This window comes from Anser brachyrhynchus (genome assembly GCF_964034855.1).
Source record: "Anser brachyrhynchus genome assembly, chromosome: 2".
In the NCBI taxonomy this organism is placed as follows: Eukaryota; Metazoa; Chordata; class Aves; order Anseriformes; family Anatidae; genus Anser; species Anser brachyrhynchus.
Genome location: NC_137695.1, coordinates 42,305,435 through 42,326,553, shown reverse-complemented (window position 1 = coordinate 42,326,553; position 21,119 = coordinate 42,305,435). Strand labels below are relative to the sequence as shown.

General features: G+C 36.6%; 1 protein-coding gene across 8 annotated transcripts in view; it reads left to right on the top strand.

The window, feature by feature from the left end:
- SLC4A7 (solute carrier family 4 member 7) overlaps positions 1-21,119 on the top strand; it is a 144,993-nt gene that overhangs the window by 87,833 nt on the left and 36,041 nt on the right. For 5 of the 8 annotated variants that reach the window (XM_080579123.1, XM_080579122.1, XM_080579126.1 and 2 more), the window contains 5 exons: positions 11,311-11,454; positions 14,069-14,204; positions 15,196-15,356; positions 17,588-17,776; positions 20,440-20,820. In XM_080579123.1, the coding sequence (XP_080435249.1) occupies positions 11,311-11,454; positions 14,069-14,204; positions 15,196-15,356; positions 17,588-17,776; positions 20,440-20,820 (1,011 nt within the window). The other 3 variants (XM_080579127.1, XM_080579128.1, XM_080579129.1) reach the window with 2 other exon arrangements.

Here is a 21,119-nt window from a genome sequence, read left to right as displayed (position 1 = left end):
GACCCAGAACCCTGCGTTAAGCACATAGCACATTTAAAAAAAAAAAAAAAAAAAAAAAAAAAAAAAAAGAAAAGGCACTGAGTCAGTTTCATATGCCAAAATGAAAATGGGATATTTTGTCTAAGGTGTAATTTCTTGCTGGCTTGAAAAGGAAGTAGATTGACTTGAAAGTTCACGTATGCCATTTAGTGATGCAAGAGGAAAAAGCTAGGGGTATGCAGGGTAAAAATCCTACTTTCCTGTGCTCTGAAGCTTAATTAACATTTGTGAAATGCTGAAGACTATCAGTAGATAGTTAAGTAGTATTTCCTGAAACTGCTGACTCTTACTGCTTCAGAACAGCAGAGAGCCCTTATAGCAGCAGTTTCTAGCTGACAAAAGTTGATTTTAGGTTGATGTCTCATTTTCTTATACTGTAGTCTAACAAGGGACAGTTTAAAGTGATTAAAGTTGTTTGCTGCTCTTGCAGTCATATTCTTGCTCTGTTCCCTTCTCTCTGTTACTGCTTTCTGTCTTGAGCTGACACTTTGTTTGTCTGACCGTACAACAAGCGTGGTTAAATGTAGTAAGCCAGCAGAAGAAGAAACACCCCTGACAAAGGAACATAATGAGAGATCTCATGAATTGAGCACCCTGAACCATTTTGCCACACAGGTGGGTGTCTGCCAGTGCTGAGAGGAGGTATGAGCATAAGGCTGAGAGGTAGAGGTGGGGAGTGCAATGATGCTAATTCAGATAGGGTTAAGCTGCTGTGAAGCTGTTTCGCTATCTGTTTTTGCAGGTAAATCTTAAGTGCAGATTTAAGCTGTTTCCTCCTTCATTTCCTTTTCTTGCTTTTTTCTGGGAGATGAACCAAAAAAAGCACGGGTGTGTTTTTGCAGGGAGGCAAGGGTTAAGAGGAGGCAGGCATTCAGCTGGAGTAGTTTGTCAGTGCGCTGAGCAGCTGGAATGCCTCAGCACCAGGAGGAATGACATGGGAACGTGCAGCCGGATCGCTTCCCTGGTCTTGCATGGCACAGGCGCAGGAATGCCTCAGCCAGTACACCACTGCAGGGACACAAGGTAGGGATGGAAAGGCAGTGGTTAAGGCTTCTGGAGGCAATTTAAGCCATTGTATTGCTGACTATGAAAATACCCACTGTCTTCTTACCCATGGCCAAGGAATAAATTACGGTGAAACTAAAACTTGTGTTTCATGAGCATTTGAGTCAACATAACAGCTGTTGAAAGGAGGAACTGAAGAGATTTCATTGTCCCACCTTGCTCTTAGCCATGCAGCCTTGTTTCTTTCTTTGGCTACCTCATGCTCTCTTCAGAGCGAGACAGTGTCATTTTCTAAAGAGAGTGCTGGCTATACAGAGATTGAACATAACTAATAAGAAGCATCTGACAAAAAAAAAAAATGTATTGCAGTAGGATTAACACGTGTTTCTGAAGCTTCAGATAGGCACATATTTTAGTAGTAGTCAGAATTCTTTTTTTGTAATTACATTTATTCTGTAGTTTCTTAATTATCTGTAAGAAAAATGGTCTTTTTTTATAGTAGAATGGGGAAAAGGAGGGACAGCATGTATTTTGACTTTTATCAGTGGTGTAACCATTCCGAAGTAAGAATAAGAAGTTTTTTTTTCCTGTACTGAAGAGAAATGTATGTAAATACAGTCGTTTGACTGGTATACTTATCTTCTCTGAGATTCACCAAAAGGAATTGTTTAGATTCAGGGTGTCTTAGATAATAAATTATATGAACTTAGAGCTCTGTTTATTATGAGATTGCTAATTATAAGCTATGATGATGAGAGTAGGCATGTGGGTTTGGGGGGAGAGAGGGAGGCTTTGTTTTTAATTCTGGTACTAAAATCTTACAAGGGGGGAAATGGAATTGTTGTCTGCAAGCAGTAGGAAACTCCAGATAGTATTATTTTTCATTATTGACTTGTGAAAATTTTCTTGTAGGCTTAGGAAGATCTACAGTAGCATTAAGTATTGTAAGTGTTTTAAGAACTGAAGCTGTTTCAGTCCGGTCTTCCAGCTTCTTTCTTCTGGTGACTTGAAAAGGAGTTCTAGGAATTTGGAACCGCTCCAGAAGTGTGCGTTGATTCATTTTCAAGGAGAGGCAGCAATCAATTAATTCAGTTCAGCTATGATGTGAAGAACCAAACCTTGAAAGCCAGCAATGATAGGTGATAATTTAGCAGCTTTAAAGCATCTACAAACTGATGCTGATTGGTTTGATGCTGCAGAAGGCATAATTTATTGCCAATGCTGGAGCAACGTTTTTTGGTGCTCTCAGTACTGGATAACTATTTCCTGGTAACTTTGATGGGAATGTCAATGTGATGTCAATGGAAAGCAGACTAGTTGCTAAATACAAAATAAATCTTGGAGCTAGGACTCTGTTAATGGTTGCAGGGAAAGTGTGGTACATATCCAGAGTGACAGTATTTAGGTTAGAAAGGTTAGAAATAGGCTACTTGTTTTGCAACTCTCCCTGTAAAAGAGAAATAGGTAGAAATGGTAAAATGCAATTGTGGGCAGACTGTGTAATAAATTAAGGTACCACTTCTTACCGAAGTTGTAAGTCCATACTTTGAAATAACAAATGTCAGTTTACAGAAGAGCTAGAAAGTGGAATAACAGCTTAAAATAGCATCTTTAAGAGCACCTAATGTTCTTAGCTTGATGCCAGACACTTTGAGCTGGAACGAATGAGAATAACAGCGAAGTAAGGATGGAATGGAAGTAAGGCAAGAATAGTAATGGCAGAGGTATTTTATCCCATCTTTCTGTTAAGAACCATGTTTTAGGTAAGTGCTCTAAAACCTGAGTTGCTATGTTTAGCTTGATGTTACTAAGTCGTATCTTTTCAAATGCATAGATGGCTTTTCAGCTTGATTTGTGGATACATTTACTAGATCTAGCTTAAGGGAAAAGGGCTATCTTCTGTTACTCTTAGCCGACCAGTTACAGGCATAGCAAAGATAAGGAGTTTACACATAACAGAGGCTTTGTTCCAGAAACAATCTGAGGTCGAGTGTCCGTCTCAGTAGTCTAGTTTTCTGTGCCATAAATCCAAGAAGCAGCTTTCAAAACTTAAGATGATTTAGTAGCTACTCTAACACTATCTTGTGGCAGGTGTAAGTAGTGTTTACGTTTCAAGTGACCCTATTACCTCTGATACCTTGGTGGCTTAAAGCCATCTTTTTCCTTTAAGAAAACAGCCGTGCTTTTCTGTTCATCTTAGTTGATAAGGATGGATAATTAAATAATCCTGCACTTTCTCCTCCCTCTAGAAATGAATATATCTAAGTGGAAAACTTGCTCTGCAAGTTTTGCAGTTGTTGTAAATAGTCAGAAATTGTTTCAGTACTATAAAAGGGCTTTGGTGGAACAAAGAGAACTTAAATTCCACCACAAGTTACAATGTACTGCTAACTTTTTCATTTGTTTGTTTTTAGGTGGTAGGTTTAATACTAATCTACCTTTTAGATGTATTTAAATTGTGACTGTGCTAAAACCCATGAGTAGTTCCTGTGAAAACTTTCAAGAGAACACATTCCACAGGAGCAGGTGAACAGATGTAACTTAACAGGACGTTGTAGCTGCTGGCCCTTTAAAAACATGCTTAGTATTTACTTTCTCATGTTCCCTAATAATAGGCTGCACTAATTTAGACAGTACAGAACACGTTTTTTCACGGCTCTCAAACTATGGAATGAATGTTTGAGTCTTTAGAAGACCCCCTAATGGTCCAGAAAAGAACTGTATTTAACAGAGAAGAATTTCAAAATGCTATTTTTATGAAATTATACCTTTTTATGTGATCAAAAAGTAGAATAAAGTGGTATGAAACTAATTCTGAAAATATAATTAATTTAGGATGCTCATCAATGATTCTTGGAGGCCATCTTTCACCCATTGGCTCTAGTGATATCCCTGAGTTGCAAAGTTAATTTAAATTGACCTGAGAGCAAAGTGAAAACATGTCTATTCAGGTACAGTACAGTTGGACATGTTAGGTATGTTCAACATGCTCTGAGTCATATGCAACAGCAAAAAAAATATTCACTTGTACCAGTTAAGCTAGCAGCTGGTACAGAATAAATTCTTTTGTCCTTATTGCTCAGAAATATAATATTTCAGTAATATCTCTGCTCAGCTCTTCTGTGTAAGTTACAAAAATCAAGGATGTTTTCCTAATATGACTTTTAGTGGAATCTTGATTAAGTAAATGTTGGAATTAGGTTGCATTACTACACCTTTGTCACCTGTGTGTTGAAACTTACGGTTACACAATATGATACACTTTTGCCATGGGGTATCTGCATGTCCACAGGCAAGTTCCATGACTTATTTTCCTGTTCATTTGTACAGTATTGAGACTTCTATGTAGGAAGAGTAATTTTCCTTGATTTATTATATTATTAGCATTGCTTATTGCAAAGTTAAGTGCTTAAATGCTATCAAAATTATTTTCAGGCTGCCTTTTGAGAGGGAAATCTGCCAAGCTGACTGTATAGGCATAAAACTCAATAGAGCACCCAGAATTCTAGACCAGTCTTTTTGGAAGTTAATTCTCAATTCTTGATGGTAACCTAACAGGAACTGAGTGTAAAAAGAAGTATGAACTAGTGCATCTCAAAATTCATATTCTTGGCTAACTAACTACTGCATAAATTTAAAAGGGGAGAAAAAATAATTAGCAGTTCTGATACCACCATTGTTGTTGAGGAAAACTACTCATTCTACAAACAGTGGTTTCAACAGCTGAGGAACCCTCCTGTGTACCCCATTTCATTAATGGTTGGTGACAGGATGTTTTGTATGTTTCTGTGAAAGATATTATCTGCATTTACGGCCTTTCTGACAGAGTTGAGACTGAGGAGGAGGGAGTAAGACTCAGTTTTCATACTAGAACAAAGTTAGCATTTTTTGTATATATACTAAGATATTCATAAGATTAAAATAGTAGTACTATTTTGATTTTGGTTTTATTTTGTTCAAAAGGCATTGTATAGTATTATAAAATGGGTGTGATTTTCTGGTTTAAAGTAATCAAAACATTTTCAGACAAGACAGCTTTCCTAAAGACTTGGATTTACTTAGTATTATGATTTAGGTGTTAGTCTATGGGAAGTATAGACTTCAGTAATTTCAGTGACTTTTCCATGGGAAGTGGAGTACGTGCAGGGAATCATACAATTCATTTTAGCCATGCTTCCCTTGTTATGTAGCCAATTTAAAGTAGATGATACTTATATAAATACTGAACCTTAAATGAAATAATCTTTGAAGGAAATGGTGCAGCAAAGAATAAGTTTTTAATATTCAACTATTTTTTTCTGTAGAGCGAGAAAGCAGTACTGAAAAATGAATACCCTTGAATTTCTAACAAGAAAGGATAGATAATCTAATATTCATCCTCCAAAGCTGACGAAGCTGTAAATCCACTATTAGAGGTTAGACAGTGGGAATAAACAAAGTGATTCAGCACTTAAACTTGAACGATTTACTTTGAGAACATCTGCAGCAGACAATAGCTTATAGTTAAATGCTTAAAATCCATTTTGGGAAACTCCCATGCTAATTTTAGCATTTCTTTTTAACACAAAGTTCTTTTTAAAATAGAAGCCATTAAAAACAAGCTAATGCCTTTTACATAAATACTTAAAATAAATATTTAATGTAAAATGGACCAAGATGGAAGCAATGCTATTTAAAAATTTATGGCGTAAGCTGTCTTAACTTTTTTATTTGCAAACTTAGTTTATCTGAGAGAACCTTATGTGGTGCTTCTGTTCTGACTGCGTGTATCAGAAATTTTATGAAAAGGTAATTAATGGCAGTTTCATAATCTGAAACTTACGTAAAATTGTTATTCAAGCAGTAGGACCAGGATACAGAAGTTTACCAAACAGTACCAAATGCAACATAAAACTTTAAAATGAGCTTGATGGCCCCAGCTTACTCAAAGATTTTTGAAACCAGGCAGAAGACAGCTTATTGTTAATTGATGGCTTTCAGTAACATTTACTGATGTTCCAAACATTGACTAAAGCTGTAAAGTGATGCGTCTCAGAATTCTTGCTGAATGGATGACTTCTTCATTTGAAATTCATTGAATGCTAGTGTTTCAGAACAGTTGAAACTTTTTAAGTGTGAAGGGTTTTTGTTTGATTTTTTTTTATAAAGAAAGGGTGACATTTTTTTCTTCAGAAAGGGTTAACCCTTATATGGGACAAGATTCCACCCATAATATTTTTCATACCTTATGAATATCAGGGAATAGAGGTATTTGGGGGGAAATTAACCCACTTAAAGATGTGTGCAGCAGTTGTACAAGAGACAGGTGTGTGGTCAAGAATGTGTGTAACAAGAATGCATTTGTGACCACTGATGAAGTGGAGATTTTTTTTTTTTTTCCAAATGTTTCTCTTGAAATGCTTAACAAATACAGTGTATTGACTGTGGAAGCCTAGCGTACTTACGGTGCTTGGCATCCTTGGGAAGGGCTGAGAATACTGATTTATTAGTGGACAAAGGGCAACCTTTGACTTTAATGGAACTTTTGCCTGAATTGTGTGTTTCTAGGTTTTCTGCTTTCCAGCAGAAATAACTCTTAGAAATGATCTTATCTATACATCCTCTGTCCTGAGCACTGCTGAGGCAGGCTGGACCTGAGCTGCACCTTCAGCTCAGAGTGTGGGACCCCGCTATGGGCTGACTTGGACGTGTGGTACAAGGGCAGCCAGCTCCCCCAGGCACCCAGTGAGAGAGGTGAATGCTGGCTGTGGGCAGCAAAGCCCTGGGGCAGACATGGAGTGCCACAATCCCCACGGAGCTCTGTCAGCTGGCACTGGGCTTTTCCTAGTACTGTTACTACCTCCACATCTCATGTCATTACTGACAATGCCTTCTTGAATACTGTTGATTGTGTCAAGTAGAAATAAATATTCAGTGCATTTTTCTCTTATGACTGCCCCTACCAACTCGTTTTTCTGCCTTTTCTAAAGTCTACAGAAGAAACCCACTTCTGTGTGTAATGAGTTCTGGTATTTATTGCTTCTGCCAGTCAGCATAATGTGGTGCTGGCTTTCATTGTGCAGTGAGAAAACACGCTTTCTTACTGAGCTGCTTTACCATATGCTATGCATACAAAATTTTTGGATTATGCTTTTCAGTACTATCTACGCAACCATTCCAGTACAAAGAACATATTCTTAGATACACTTAATTACTATGAGCAACAGGAGATTTTGGGATAAGGCACAGAAGGCTTAACAGATCCTAAAATATATTGGACTGTGGAGAACCTGTGGGCTCCAGCTAAGGCAAATAACCATCTTGTGAAAGGATTTTTTTATTCCTTTATACAAATTTGGTTAGAAAATTTGAAATTGTCAAAACAGGATATAATTTTTTAAAAAAGGCAAATCATTCTTTTAACAAAGCACAGAAAAAGACTGCTGATAATAAGGTTCTTTTTGTAGGAAGTTAATGCTTGGAAAACTGAGATGATTGTATACAAACACTGATATTCCTTTTTCCAACAATAAAGGAGGGTGAGGTATAAAGGAGATTCTAGTAGTTCCTAAAGTTTTACCAGAGCAGAGCGTATTTGGAGAGGATCTTTGGGTTCTGAAGTGTTTTGGGTGTGAAAAGATTTGTTTTCACTCTTTTACTTCATTCACTGAAGATTATTTTTCATATTTGTGTACTTCTAACTTCTGAGCAAACCTGTGATATAGTTGATATAGTTGTGCTTATAGTTGAGCTTATTTTTGTGTGTACAGGTACTTTCCATGATGTATGAAGAATTAGTGTCAAAGTATGAGATGATGGGTTTTGAATAGTTCATGTTAGGGTAAGGTTTTTGGGGGTGTGGGAGTCAGAGATACCTGAGAGCACACAGCTTTTCTTTTTCCCAGCTGCTTTTTTTGGCCTGTTTTATGGTATCATAGAACAGGTTAGGATCTCTGCTGCAGATCCTTCATGGATTACATTACTTGCTTAAATAAAGGCTTCTAAGTAAAATCAATGACCTAACTTTGTATTACTATCTGATGATTTTTTTTTTTTTGAAAAATAGTGATTCCTGTAATAAAGTTTTTATCTTCAGCTGACTATTGGGAGCTTATGGAAAAGATAGTCAGACTATTGTCAGAGATGCACAATGAAAGGGTGAGGGGGAACAGATGAAAAATGCAGGATGGGAAGTGCTGACTGGATGTTTGGAAATCTTTTTTGTGGAGTATGTTGTCATATGTTGGAATGGGTTGTCTGTAGAGAGTCTGTAGAATATCAGTTCTTTGAGACACTTGAAGCTTGACTGTTTGTCTTCCTGAGCAACCTGATCAAAAAGATGACTTCAACTTTGAAGGTGGTTGTGCTTGAGAGAGATTGGACTCAATAGCCAGTCTCCAGATGTCCCTTACAGCAGCAGTTAATATGGTCTTTGCAGTTCAAATTTCTAAGTAACAGGATTTGAGAATGTATAATGTTCCTTTCCACGTAGGTGTTAGCTTGATTTCCCTCGGTAACGTAGGGAAGAACATTCTTTGTATGAAGCTTAAAAGTTGTCTGTCTGTCAAAGTGAGGGTTAGGATAAAGGAAGTCCTGTGTGAAATTCTACTTACACAGTTGCCACATCAGAGCATTTCGGATGTATGTTTTTGATCTCTCCAGGAGTTTAGAAGTCTTCTATTAATATTTTCTTAGGGCTCTGGGAAGAAACCAGAATATCTAAACAGAGCATTTTCTATTCTTTCAATTTTATTGGACTTTTTTATGTAAACTGACTTGTACCGTGTGATTGAGACATAGCAAACTCCTAACATTTAGATTTGTTTCATAGGGATAAGGGCCTTAATAGTAAATACCCTTGGGGGATTTGAACAGCTAAGTATGGATAAAGTCATGTTAGATTAAAATGAACAAGTATCTCTTGAGTTCTGTATCACTAAATTTAGTATCAGGCAGTCTACTAATTCTATTGATGATTGGTTTAAAGTAATTCTCTAACAAGCTTTACTTGAGAGTGGTAGTGTGGTACAGATGTTGGTGTGAGTTAAGCTGTGAAGGTCAAGCAACTGTACTTTTTAAGCTTTTAAAAACAATATTCAAGTAAAAGGTTGTGTTCCTTTTAAAGTAACACTGATTCTGGTAATATGTATCGTAGCCTTTTTAGAGTTAACTTTTCCTCCGTTACTATTATGTTGCTGGTCTTTTTCTGGCAATTTGTTTTGGCTGGGGTGAAGGGAACTGTAAGTTGTTTTTCTCGGTTCATTGGGAATGAATGAAGAAAAATCTTACGTGTTTTTTGTTTTGTTGGAAATTGTGCTAGCAACTAAATCTTTATCTGTTCATCTTCCGGCTTTAATTACTCCTATCTGAATAATGAAGTTAAGGGAGCACAGACCTACTCAATACAGCTATCTTTATTTTTGGGGGGGGTTTCAGTGCTTTGTGAAGTTAGAATTAAGATTAAACCTGTATAACTCTACGGCAGTTTTACTCTGCCTTTTGGTGTTAATATCCCTGCAGCATCCAACAGCAGTAGTTTAGGATTTAGTAGGTAATAGAAGAGATCTCTGTTGATGCGTGCCCGTGGTATCAGCCTACTACTTTTGGTGTCTGTGTACAGAAGATTATTGTTTCATGATGGCATCAGTAACGTGACATTGTTAGTGTTGCCATCTAGCCATATCACATGTCAACTTTATTGATTAACATTCAGGTGTCACCTAAGTGTTGCTTTCTCTGGAATTTCATCTTGTGTAGTAGTTACAGAGGGTGCGGGTCCAGCTCCCCAGCAGGGCTGGCTATTCTTCGTGGAAGAAACTCATAAAAGAAAAGTCTCTATTGATAAATAGTAGTAATGAATGCTTCAACAACTTAATCTGTTTTCTACGCTTAAAGGGAACAAGTTTACTGTCAAAATGCATCATTTCAGATTTGGTCATAGTCCCAGTCAGTCCACTCCTATTAAAGCTAGTGTTTGAATTGTGTCAAGCCTCAGGTTTGTGTAATTCAGAAAGTAATCTTGACTAGATGAAACAAACATTGAGCTTGCTTACATATTATTGTTTTTTTCTTTGCTTAGTCCTTTCTCTTGTGTGACACTGAAAATATTGTTTTATAAGGTATTATTTAAAAATTTATATAATCTTGAGGCTTAAAGATGCTTCTTAGAAGGCATGTTTGACATGTGCATATATATGCATATATGTGTATAGTCACAACTCCTGTGGCTTGCTTGGCTTCTATAAACTTGCTGAATTTACATCTCTCTAGGAGCTCAAAAACCACTTCCTTTTCCTTTTGTTAATGTCAGTCTTCTGTAATAACTCTTCTACAGTATGAAACAAAGTATTTAGTGTTAACCTCCAGGCTTAGTTAATGCGTCTTTTCCTGAGATTGTTTGTTTAAAAAGGCATTGAAAAGGTTATTGTATATGCTAACTCCTTTACAGGAGGCATTGTAGTAATATGTTCTTAACAATTCATTGATTTTTTTTTTTTCTGCAAGGCTGTTTGGTACTAGTATTGCATTAATGTGAGAGGTCAAAGGAAAATAAGATGTTGAAAGTAAATTTTTTTAAATGGCAGTATACATTAATTTGAGGATGTGCTAAGTTTATTAAAGATCCTAGAATGATGGAGGGAGGGGATAACAACAACAACTGTGTCAGTTGTGTGATGTTTTAGGAATGCATTTTCAGATGTAACTTTCTGTAAAGCTCTTGAACTGATATTAAAGGAATGATATATTTGAACCTCAGGTTCAGCTAGGCGTGTTGATATTTAAAGAAATATTGGTGGTTCATTCAACCAGAGAAAACTTCCAGGTTGTAAGCTATGGGTAACTTAATGAAGTTTACAAATTTAACTGTGAGATCACATCTTGCCATTGTAGCCGCTATCCTGTTGCGATGATTCCCAGCAAAAAAGAGGTGTATCTTGTAATTTCTCTGCTTTACTACTAGTTTCCTGGTGCTTATCAAATAGCTTCTTCCAGTATAGGTCAAGACTGTTTTATATTACTTGTTTCACAACTGAGTTCTTGAACTGGGCCATAGTTTATTCTTACTCACCTTATTGGGGAAATGAGTATGGCATTAATTCTTTGACACTGGGGAAAGAAAACAAATGGTAACATTAGTTAAATAAAGGTAGTTCTGCAAAGTTTTTCTGGATTTTTTTTAAATTGTTTTTTACTATGTCGAACTCCTTGTTTTTTGACAATGATACTAAATTTGGGCAGGAAGTAATTTTTTTTGTTCAATTGTTTCCTCTTGAACTTTCTTGAAAGGCCACAGAGCTGTGTATATTGGAGTTCACGTCCCATTTGGAAAGCAGGGCCGTCGGCGGCATAGACATCGTGGGCACAGGCATCACAGAAGAAAAAAAGAAAAAGAAACTGATAGAGAGGATGGCCGAGAATCTCCATCATATGGTAATAAATTTGTTGTGGGAGTTCTTTGTGTCTATTGAAAATAAGCTTAAAATAGTTACTTTGTGCTTAAACATTGTGCTGTTCCTTTTATTCTTACTTCAGTTGTGTATTTCTACCTCCAATCAGGCAAGCATTTTGTGGTCGTATTTTGTCTGAATGAATCATAAGCTGTTGGGCTTCATCCGGTTGTGTGTCTGAGTGAATGTTTAGCAGCCTGCAATGAATAGGTTGGACCAGAGCTTTTTAATACTCCCCTTTAGCTTAAAAAATGTTACTTGAGTTAGATACCATTTTTCAGATTGTGTGTTCTTGCATTTCTTTCAGAAGTGCTGAGTGACATGGGGAAAACTATGGGTACAGCTGTGAAAAGGCATTTGCCATAGTAACTTGATCCATTTACTCCAGCCTTTCTGCTGTCCATTACTGATAGTAAGAGATTGTACTACCTCCTGAGTTCTAGTTTTGGATTCCCCCATCCACTCATTCCTTTGTCAGCAAGAGATTACTTGTCATATTCTCTAAAATTAAAGTAGTGGGCGCTTCTCTTGGCAGATTTTCTTTAAGACCGCACACCTACTTCTATTGCTGTACTATAATGACTGGAAAAATTATGGTGTAACGGGTAATTTTTTGTTCTACTTTGGGTGTGGATACCATGCTGTTCTGTCATGTTTCTGTGATGAGAAAAACATGGTATTTAAGGCCAGTTCCTGAAACTAAAGAATTTTCAAATGGGAATGCTTTGACAAACCTCCTTTTACTGTTCTTGTACAGTTCATAGTTTCATCTACCTTCAAAACTTCCCTTCCCGAATACAAATTATTACTATGTGATCATATATTTATAGACTCCCCTTACAGGTTCCAAAGCATCAGGTAGTATTAAATAGATAGAAATTCACTTCTGTCTTCTGGGATGTTTTTTCTGATACAAAGGATGTGGCAGGATTCCTAGGATACACTGGGTTTGGGACAGAAGCAATCTACTGTAGATTTTAATTTTTATATAATTAATATAAGTAAATATAAGTGTATATATATATATCTATATAAATATTATGAAGTATAAATCACATAAAATGTTTATATGTACGTTAATGTAATATATATATAATTATTAAATATGTTATTTTTATATAGATAGCAGGTAAACTATAGAAGTATATTAAAGGAAATATTTTAAAGTACATTTTAATATGTTTAGGTAGAGTCATAGAATCATAGAATGGCTTGGGTTGGAAGGGGCCTTAAGGATGACGTTGTTCCAACCCCCTGCCATGGGCAGGGATACGTCCCACCACGCCAGGTTGCCCAAAGCCCCATCCAGCCTGGCCTTAAACACCTCCAGGGATGGGGCATCCACAGCTTCTCTGGGCAACCTGTGTTTGTGTCTCACCACCCTCATAGTAAAGAATTTATTTCATATATCTCACCTAAATCTACCCTTTTTTAGTTTAAAGCCATCACCTCTTGTCCTATCACTGCGTTCCCTGATAATGGGTCTCTCCCCACCTTTCCTGTAGCCCCTTTTTAGGCACTGGAAGGCCGCTATAAGGTCTCCCCAGATCCTTCTCTTCTCTAGGCTAAATAAACCCGACTCCCTCAGCCTGTCTTCATAGGAGAGGTGCTTCAGCCCTCTGATCATCCTCTGAACTCTCTCAAACAGATCTGTGTCTTTTTTGTGCTGGGGGCTCCAGAGCTGAACGTAGGGCTCCAGGTGGGGTCTCACAAGAGCAGAGTAGAGGGGGAGAATCACCTCCCTTGTCCTGCTGGCCACACTGCTTTTGGTGCAGCCCAGGATACAGTTGGCTTTCTGGGCTGCAAGCACACATTGCCAGCTTATATTGAGCTTTTTATCCACCAGTATCCCCAAGTCCTTCTCCGCATGTGTAAATGTACGGTTTATTACGCACTATTATTATATTATGAGAAGTTAAATATTTCTTCAACATTTTATGTGTAGTTTCTACTTTCTTATGCTAATTTATGTACAGTGCTACAGACCTGCAATGAGACAGTTATTAATTTTTTTCCATCTTATATGAATAGTAACAGGCTTTTGAAAAGCTTGCTGCTTTAATATGTCTGGGGAGGCACTATTTGGAGGAGGAGAAGGGGCAAGATGGGAAAGACATCTTGAGCTATTCAGAACTGGACAACCAATCTATCAGTTGAGCTGTTTGTGTCCATCAGCTTTTTTATTCACGTGTCTTAATTAGTATCATCTGTGACAGGGTGGAATCATTTGTGTTCTCAAAGTGAAAAGAAGGTTCCTAGCCTTTTAGTGTATGGTGTGTGTTTTTTTCACTTTCCTACCAGTTATGCTGAGGATGTTTGTTTTCATATCGTTAATCTATTGAAAAATTAAAAATACTTCATTTTGTTACCAGATTGCAAACATAAATGTCCAGATGTTATTTTGTTTTCAGAAACAGAGCAAAATTTTAAAAGGGCCTCCTTTTAAAGAAATGTCCCTCTTTCTATTGTTTCTGTGCACTCTTGAAGAGAATATTGTACTGCATGTTTCTGAGACCAGGATATTCAAGTATTACATTTTGCTTCTTGCATAATAGAAGTGAGTTCTTTTAATAGTTGGGTTTCTCATTTTCTTCCAGACACGCCGTCCCAACGAGTGCAGTTTATCCTGGGTACTGAAGATGATGATGAACACATTCCCCATGATCTCTTCACTGAAATGGATGAACTTTGCTTCAGGGATGGAGAGGAATATGAATGGAAAGAAACTGCTCGGTAAGCTAAAAGTAGATTGTTTCAAGGTATATTTTCTAATGATTTTGTCTCAGAGAACTGCAAACCAAGTCTAAGTTAAAATTATTGTGAACTATAGGAGTTCGTTAAATTCAGGATCAGCGAATTAAAACTTTTATGCTTTTTGTCCAATTTTGGAAGAATTCATATGTTTTCTCAAAAGACCCTCAGTCTTACTGATGCTATGTTGACTTTCCTAAAACTCGCCATGCTGAGCATTGTGAAAGGTACAACTGTTTGTTATTAATAAAGGTGTTCAGCCATGTAGCATAGTATTTACTGTCTCAGAAATCTTTGCTCTGTTACTGGTGATAAATTGGTGTCATCTTTTTTCTCAAACGTAAATAAAATTAGGTATTTACACATGTTCTTTTTAGGAAGTATTTGATTAATTTTTTGCAAAGTTGAGTGCATGCATGTTATAGGAGGCCACAATTATGTTTGGCCAATATCAGTTAAACTGTTTACTTCTACATATGTTGTAATACACTCTTCTGGATGCAGTACTTCCAATTATCTTAGTGCGTGCTAGCTTTTGCAGAAGTTCAAGTTGCATCACACCTGTGAATCAGAATCAAGATCTGTAATAATATAGTAAAACATATTAATATTGCCTAACTCTTGAACATCTGACTTGGCATCCTAGGAAACTCAAATATTGTATACAAGCATTTCAGACAGCTGAGATGCAGATCAAGTAGCGCATTGTTCATAAGAATTCATGAGTAGACAGGTGTTGTTGAGACCTGATGAAACAAAATTGGCAAAAGCTAAAACAGTTGAGCATGGATAAAGGCCAAGATGAAAATGTTACGACCATTAATTAATTGAATTGTTTGAGAAATCAAAGCCAGTATGAGCTGACAGGTCTTCCTCTTCTGTGTTGTTTAGAAGTCATAGGGAAGGATGGGGTTGCTTGCCAAGTTGTCTGTCTTCCATGAAGAATATAAATGTGTATGTGTACCCATTTCAGGTGGCTAAAATTTGAAGAGGATGTTGAAGATGGAGGTGATCGATGGAGCAAACCTTACGTAGCAACTCTGTCTCTACACAGTCTCTTTGAACTACGAAGCTGTATTCTTAATGGGACGGTCATGTTGGACATGAGAGCAAACACGCTAGATGAGATAGCAGGTTACAGCAAAACTTTATTGAAATATTTTATTCCTAAATTTTAATCTGTAACTTGAAATGCTTTTGATGATGTCTTTTTATGTTCTTAAAAATACTGTACTGAAGAATAGGTATGTGCTTGCTTACTGCAGTTTTCTTCTTCTGGTTGTAAAGAGCTGATCTTGCAAACTTCACTTATGAGCATCTGCACTGGATGAGTGGGACCTCCTTTATTACATATTTTAGGATGAGGCCCAAACTTTACCTTTATGTTCTAATTCCTCAATGTGTTCTTTGTCTTTGTTTCTACAGATGAAATGTAAATATCTTCCAGAACATTTTAGGACTTATTTGTGCATTTTAGTACCATAATTATTAATCATAACTTGGCTGATGTTAACTTGATGCCATTAGTGCAGTTGAGTGTTGCACATCTGGTATTTTTTTCACCTTCATAAGAGGTGAGCAGAAATAAATTATGTAAATGTTGTTTGACCTACTATGTTGAGTGTCCTCACTAATCACATCATCATATTGGGTACTATAAAATTAGCTTTGAAAGCTTTCATATATATACATATATATGCGTAGCCTGAATTCCTTTGAACTAGCTTTACGTAATTTTCCTGGTATCTCTTGCTACAGATACCACGCTGGAATGCCTTCCCAGGAATCATGCTAGGCTTAGGGCTGGTTGACATGTATGTGATGGACAAAGTGTTTTGGCATAAAAGCTTTGGCACCGATATATTTTTTATTTATTTTTTGAATCTTCAAAATCCTCTCATGAAATTGATGTTCCCTTCCTCTTTTCCTGACCTACAGAGTAAGAAGAGTGTTCAGTACATATTCTGCAAAAGTAATGTTTTGGTTATTGAGTTTTAATAAATACATTTAACAGTAGTCTGAGTTCATAAGAAAGATAGTTACTGCTTAATTCTGTGTAAACAGCAATTTTTGTAGTAGCAAATGTTTTAGGTGGATCTGGAATGTATGAGGAGATTGCATGAATTTGAAGTTAATGTTGGGTGCCATTATGAAAGCATGTAGGATAGTAATCCTTGGCAGGGCATGAGGCAATAAATGTATCGTTCTGGTTCCCTGAGTTAGTAATACCTAGGAGGTATTCTTGGTTCTCGCTTAAACAGGGCAGAAGTTCCGTTTTGAGAAGCCATAGCAAAAGACTATGTTACCTAGTAATCCTAAAAAGAGGCTGCACCGCACTGACAGACTTTTTCGCATGTGATTTTGCTTGTAAGGCGTTCTGAGCTGTCACCTTTCTCATTGTGAGAATTTCTGTGCACCTACGGTTTACTAGTGCAGCTAGGTTCTTGATGCATGAGTTAATAGAACAATAGATTTTAAAAGTTGTGTGTCACGTAGTTTTATGTTAGTTTGTGCAGGTTTATGTGTGTTTGTTTCTAAGTAACAGTAAAACAAACAAACAAAACCCTGTTAAGTAATCACAGCATATATTTTCCCAGACATGCAAACTTCCATGTTTCATGTAAGCATATGGATGATATACCCTTCTGAATCACGGAATGGTTGGAGGTTGGAAGGGACCTCTGGAGATCTAGTCCAACCTCCCTGCTCAAGTAGGGTCCTCTAGACCACGTTACAACTTGATGTTGTTGACAGCTGACTAGTCAGTTTTAGATGATGAGACTAGCATTTGTTTTACATTTCCTCTTTGAAAGTGTGTGAATCACGTGAAGTCAGGTAGAAGGCCTCAGGAACTTAGGGCATCTGAAGGTGATAGAGGAATTAGGGAATTCATCCTATTATGTAATAACTTTCTGTCTAATGTAGTTGTATACTTTCAAAATAGTGAACACCAGGTTAAGACTGTCTTAAGGTGTCCGTTCTCTGTTGTGTTTTTCTGTCTTTGCATTCACTTCTAGTGAAGGGTTGCTGAATACAAAGATGCTTTTGTTTTTAAAAAGAAAGTTGCAGTTGGCAGTTGAAATACATAACAGAGTAAATTATAAAATAAAGTAACTTTTTTCTTAAAATGATGCTACTAATAAATAGTATTTTTGGATGCACATGTGCGTTACTTACTTGCTTGTTTAGTGACATCTTTGAAATTTCATTTAGATTCTTGAAGATGACTTTGCTGTTGAGAAGGTACTTTTTGTAAAATAGATTCTATTTTTTTCCTGTGATTTGGTTCACCTACAGTGTTTGTGTGTAGAAGGAAAGATCTGATATGTGTATATAATTTTGATTTTTATGTTCTTGTTATGTAGATATGGTTTTGGACAACATGATTGCTTCTGGCCAGCTGGATGAATCCATAAGGGAGAATGTGAGAGAGGCTCTTCTAAAAAGGCACCATCATCAGAACGAGAAAAAATTCAGCAATCGGATTCCCCTGGTTCGGTCTTTTGCAGATATAGGCAAGAAACATTCTGACCCTCACTTGCTTGAACGAAATGGTGAGATAAGTTGTAGTGTCCAATTTATTCTAACCTGTTAAATAATGTTCTCACTGGGAGATGAAGGAAAATTCAGCTGATATTAGCAGATAAGTGTTTCCTTCTTGATAAGCAAAGAACTAATGATAACAGTATGTGCTATGTCTAGCTATGGCTAATGTTTCTGTTTATTTTTGAATTTACTCAAATGCTTTACTTCTGCCCGCATATGTAGCATGCATTATGGTTTTGAAGTGCAGAAATAGACCCATGTTGGTCCTAATACTTTTTAGGATATGCTTGAATAAAATGTATAATGTTTGAGGAATTTCAGCATCGTGGCATAGTATATATATTTGTCAGGTGGCTCGTAATTGCTTATTCGGTCTTTATGCAAGAGATTTTTGTGGTCATGTGATGAGTTCGGCGATGCTGACAATTAGTGACTCTAATTCAGCATTATTATGTTTATATGACTAAAAAGAGTTCACTATCCTAATGGTGAAGAAATTACTTTTACCTTGGAAACTGTTAATTTTTACCATGTCTTGTATAGAACGATCTATCTGGGGGAAGAAAAAACCAAACACACAAGAAATGTATTTAGAGGCTGTTCTAAGTCTTTTATTGAACGAATTCCTGAAAAAAATCTGGAATGTCAATAAATTTACTTGAGGCATCCAGTTCTAAAGTGCAGATAACAATAAATACTGCAGAGCAGCTTACTTTTATTCTTATTGCCTCTATTTCCTTCTCTATTTTGTGTTTCCTTGTGCTCTGCATTAACTAAGCCATGTATAATTTCATGTTGAATTTCTTAGTCTAGTGAAAACTTAGTACTGATTTCATGAGTTACTTCTTGCAATGAAGTTCCTTTCCAGTCTTTGACAATGCCTCATTTTTCAGAACATGTACTCTTCTTAGTTATGTGTTTGGGTGATCCAAGTTCAATCCATATGTGGAGTATACTCTAGCCCAGTCTTTCTGACACACATTGTTAGCTAGTGAATATATGATGCATGGTTAAACGTTTCACCAGAAGTTTCAGAATTAGTTTTTTCTAGAATGGAAATGTGACTGATTTAGAGTATAACTTCTATATAGCTTCTGACTCTTCTTGTTTTGTGTAGCAAATGTGAAAATTTCAAATATAAACTTGGTTTTATCCATCCCTTAACATGTGTATCAGCCAGATCTAATTTTTTCATGTGATAGTTAATTTTTTCTTTATCCTCATATAATTGCCGTATACTAACTGGTAAAACAAACACAAGTGCATAATACTTTTTAGTGTCTTTGTACAGCTGTGTGTGTTAGGATTAGGACATCTTATGTTCATAATTCAACATAAACATACTGACAAGTCTAGTGGTTATTACCACAGTGATTAACACAGACAAAATCAGCCAGTTTTCTTTATTGGTCCTTTTGTCTTCACTGTACTGCGGTTTTGATAGCTGAGCTTTGGGGCTTTGGTTCTTATTTTAAATCATTTTTATCTGTAGAACCCACTTTTCCACTGTTAGAGGAGGAAAAAAAATGTATGTGACATTTACCTAAACATATTTTCTTTGCCTCTTTTTAACAAATTATTCTAGGGTTGTCTAGCGTGTTGGTCTCTGTATAATGCCTACTACAAATGTGAGACTAAATGTGTCTAGTTTGCTGTTTTTTGCTTGATGGCATATTTTGTGAAAACAGCATGTTTTGGACTTCAGGGATTGTAGGAGAAGTAGCCAGTACTCCTCTCAAAGAGATTGCCATCCCAGGAGCAGTAGTTTTTTTTTTTGTAAACAGGAGGAATGGTTTCACTAAACCTTCTAATGGAAGCGTTGGTGTGAAGAAAGACAGTCTCGCTTCCTGCTTTATGAAGAATTAGAAATCTGAAGAAACTGTGACAAGTCTATGTTCTCTTTAAAATGAAAATAGTGGGACATTGAGACCAGATAGGGCAAGAAAAGTGACAGTGAATTTTGGAGAAATATGTTTGGCTTTAGGCAAATGGGGATATTTGGTAAGTCACAGCAAGAAGAGATGGAGAAGGGGCCACATAACTCCTCTTCGTACCCTCTTTAAAACTATATATTAAGACTACACCTGGCTAGAAAACTTCCTATTAAAACGAGAGCTTTGTTGGAAGACTGTTGTATTTAATGTAATTAGATAGTTTGATCATGTTCATTTTAAAAAAAAATTCTTTTTAAAAATTAACAATTATTTGTATATAATAGATGCAGTTAAATGTGAAGTCTTGTAATGTGTTGGCTGCTAATGGTTGTTATGGGTTGGTTTTCTTTTTTTTGGATGGCATTAGGGGGTAGCTGCTGTGTAATTTGGAATAAATTATAAATTCTAGGAAATTTTAAGAGTCAGTTCCAAGAGATAGAATATTTTTGTTTAGTTCTTACGTTTAAAAAAAAAAAAAAAAGATATCTTACTGACTTTGAAATAATATCTTCTCCCACATATCTTTGGTGTTCTAATTAGTACTTATCAGTAATTTCTGACATTTCTAATGTCTAAAATCAGATCTGCTCTTATCTTTTGTCTTACTTGCATGAGTCTGACACTTCTGGCCCATAAAGCTTGCAATTTACTATGTAAATTGTTAATGCATATTTGTTTCTTTTTTTTTAGTATTTCTCTGTTGTAAGCCTCATGGTGTTTCATTTGTTTTATCTCAGGGGAAGGCCTTTCAGCCTCCCGCCACTCTTTGCGAACAGGTCTCTCTGCCTCAAATATTTCCCTGAGAGGAGAAAACCGTTTGTCTGTTCTTCTCAATTACCTTCTTCCTTCTTCAAGAGCTGGAACCCCGGCAACCTCAAGGTGTACAACCCCTGTAACAACCCCTGTAACTACCCCTCAAAACACACCACCCTCCAGTCCTACCTGCAGCCACCTGCCAACCACAAGTGCCCAGCCAAGTTCACTTCAGGGCAAGGAATTGCTGGTGTCCTCTGCCAGTGATGATATTCCTTCAGTAATTATCCATCCACCTGAGGAGGACTTAGAAGTTCAGGACAGCCAGGAAAAGAAGACAGAGGAAAATATTGACAGAACACCAGGCAACTATCAAACTTAAGCTATCCATGCGTGATGCTCTCTGCATCAGGATCACTTGCATTGCAATGTTTTTCAGCACATAACTTGGGCACAAGGGGTTATGATAACTGTTACCTCTGCCTGCATGTTTTATTTATTCTCACTTGTGACTGTTTTCTTGTATGGCACTTTTAACTTTTTAGCTTTTTAACTAAAGCTAGCAAAACAACTCTTTATTTAACCTTCATCTGTGTAGTTAAAAAGGAATATTGTTTTAAAATACATAATACATGAGCAAAATGTCAAAAATGGTGGCCTTTTC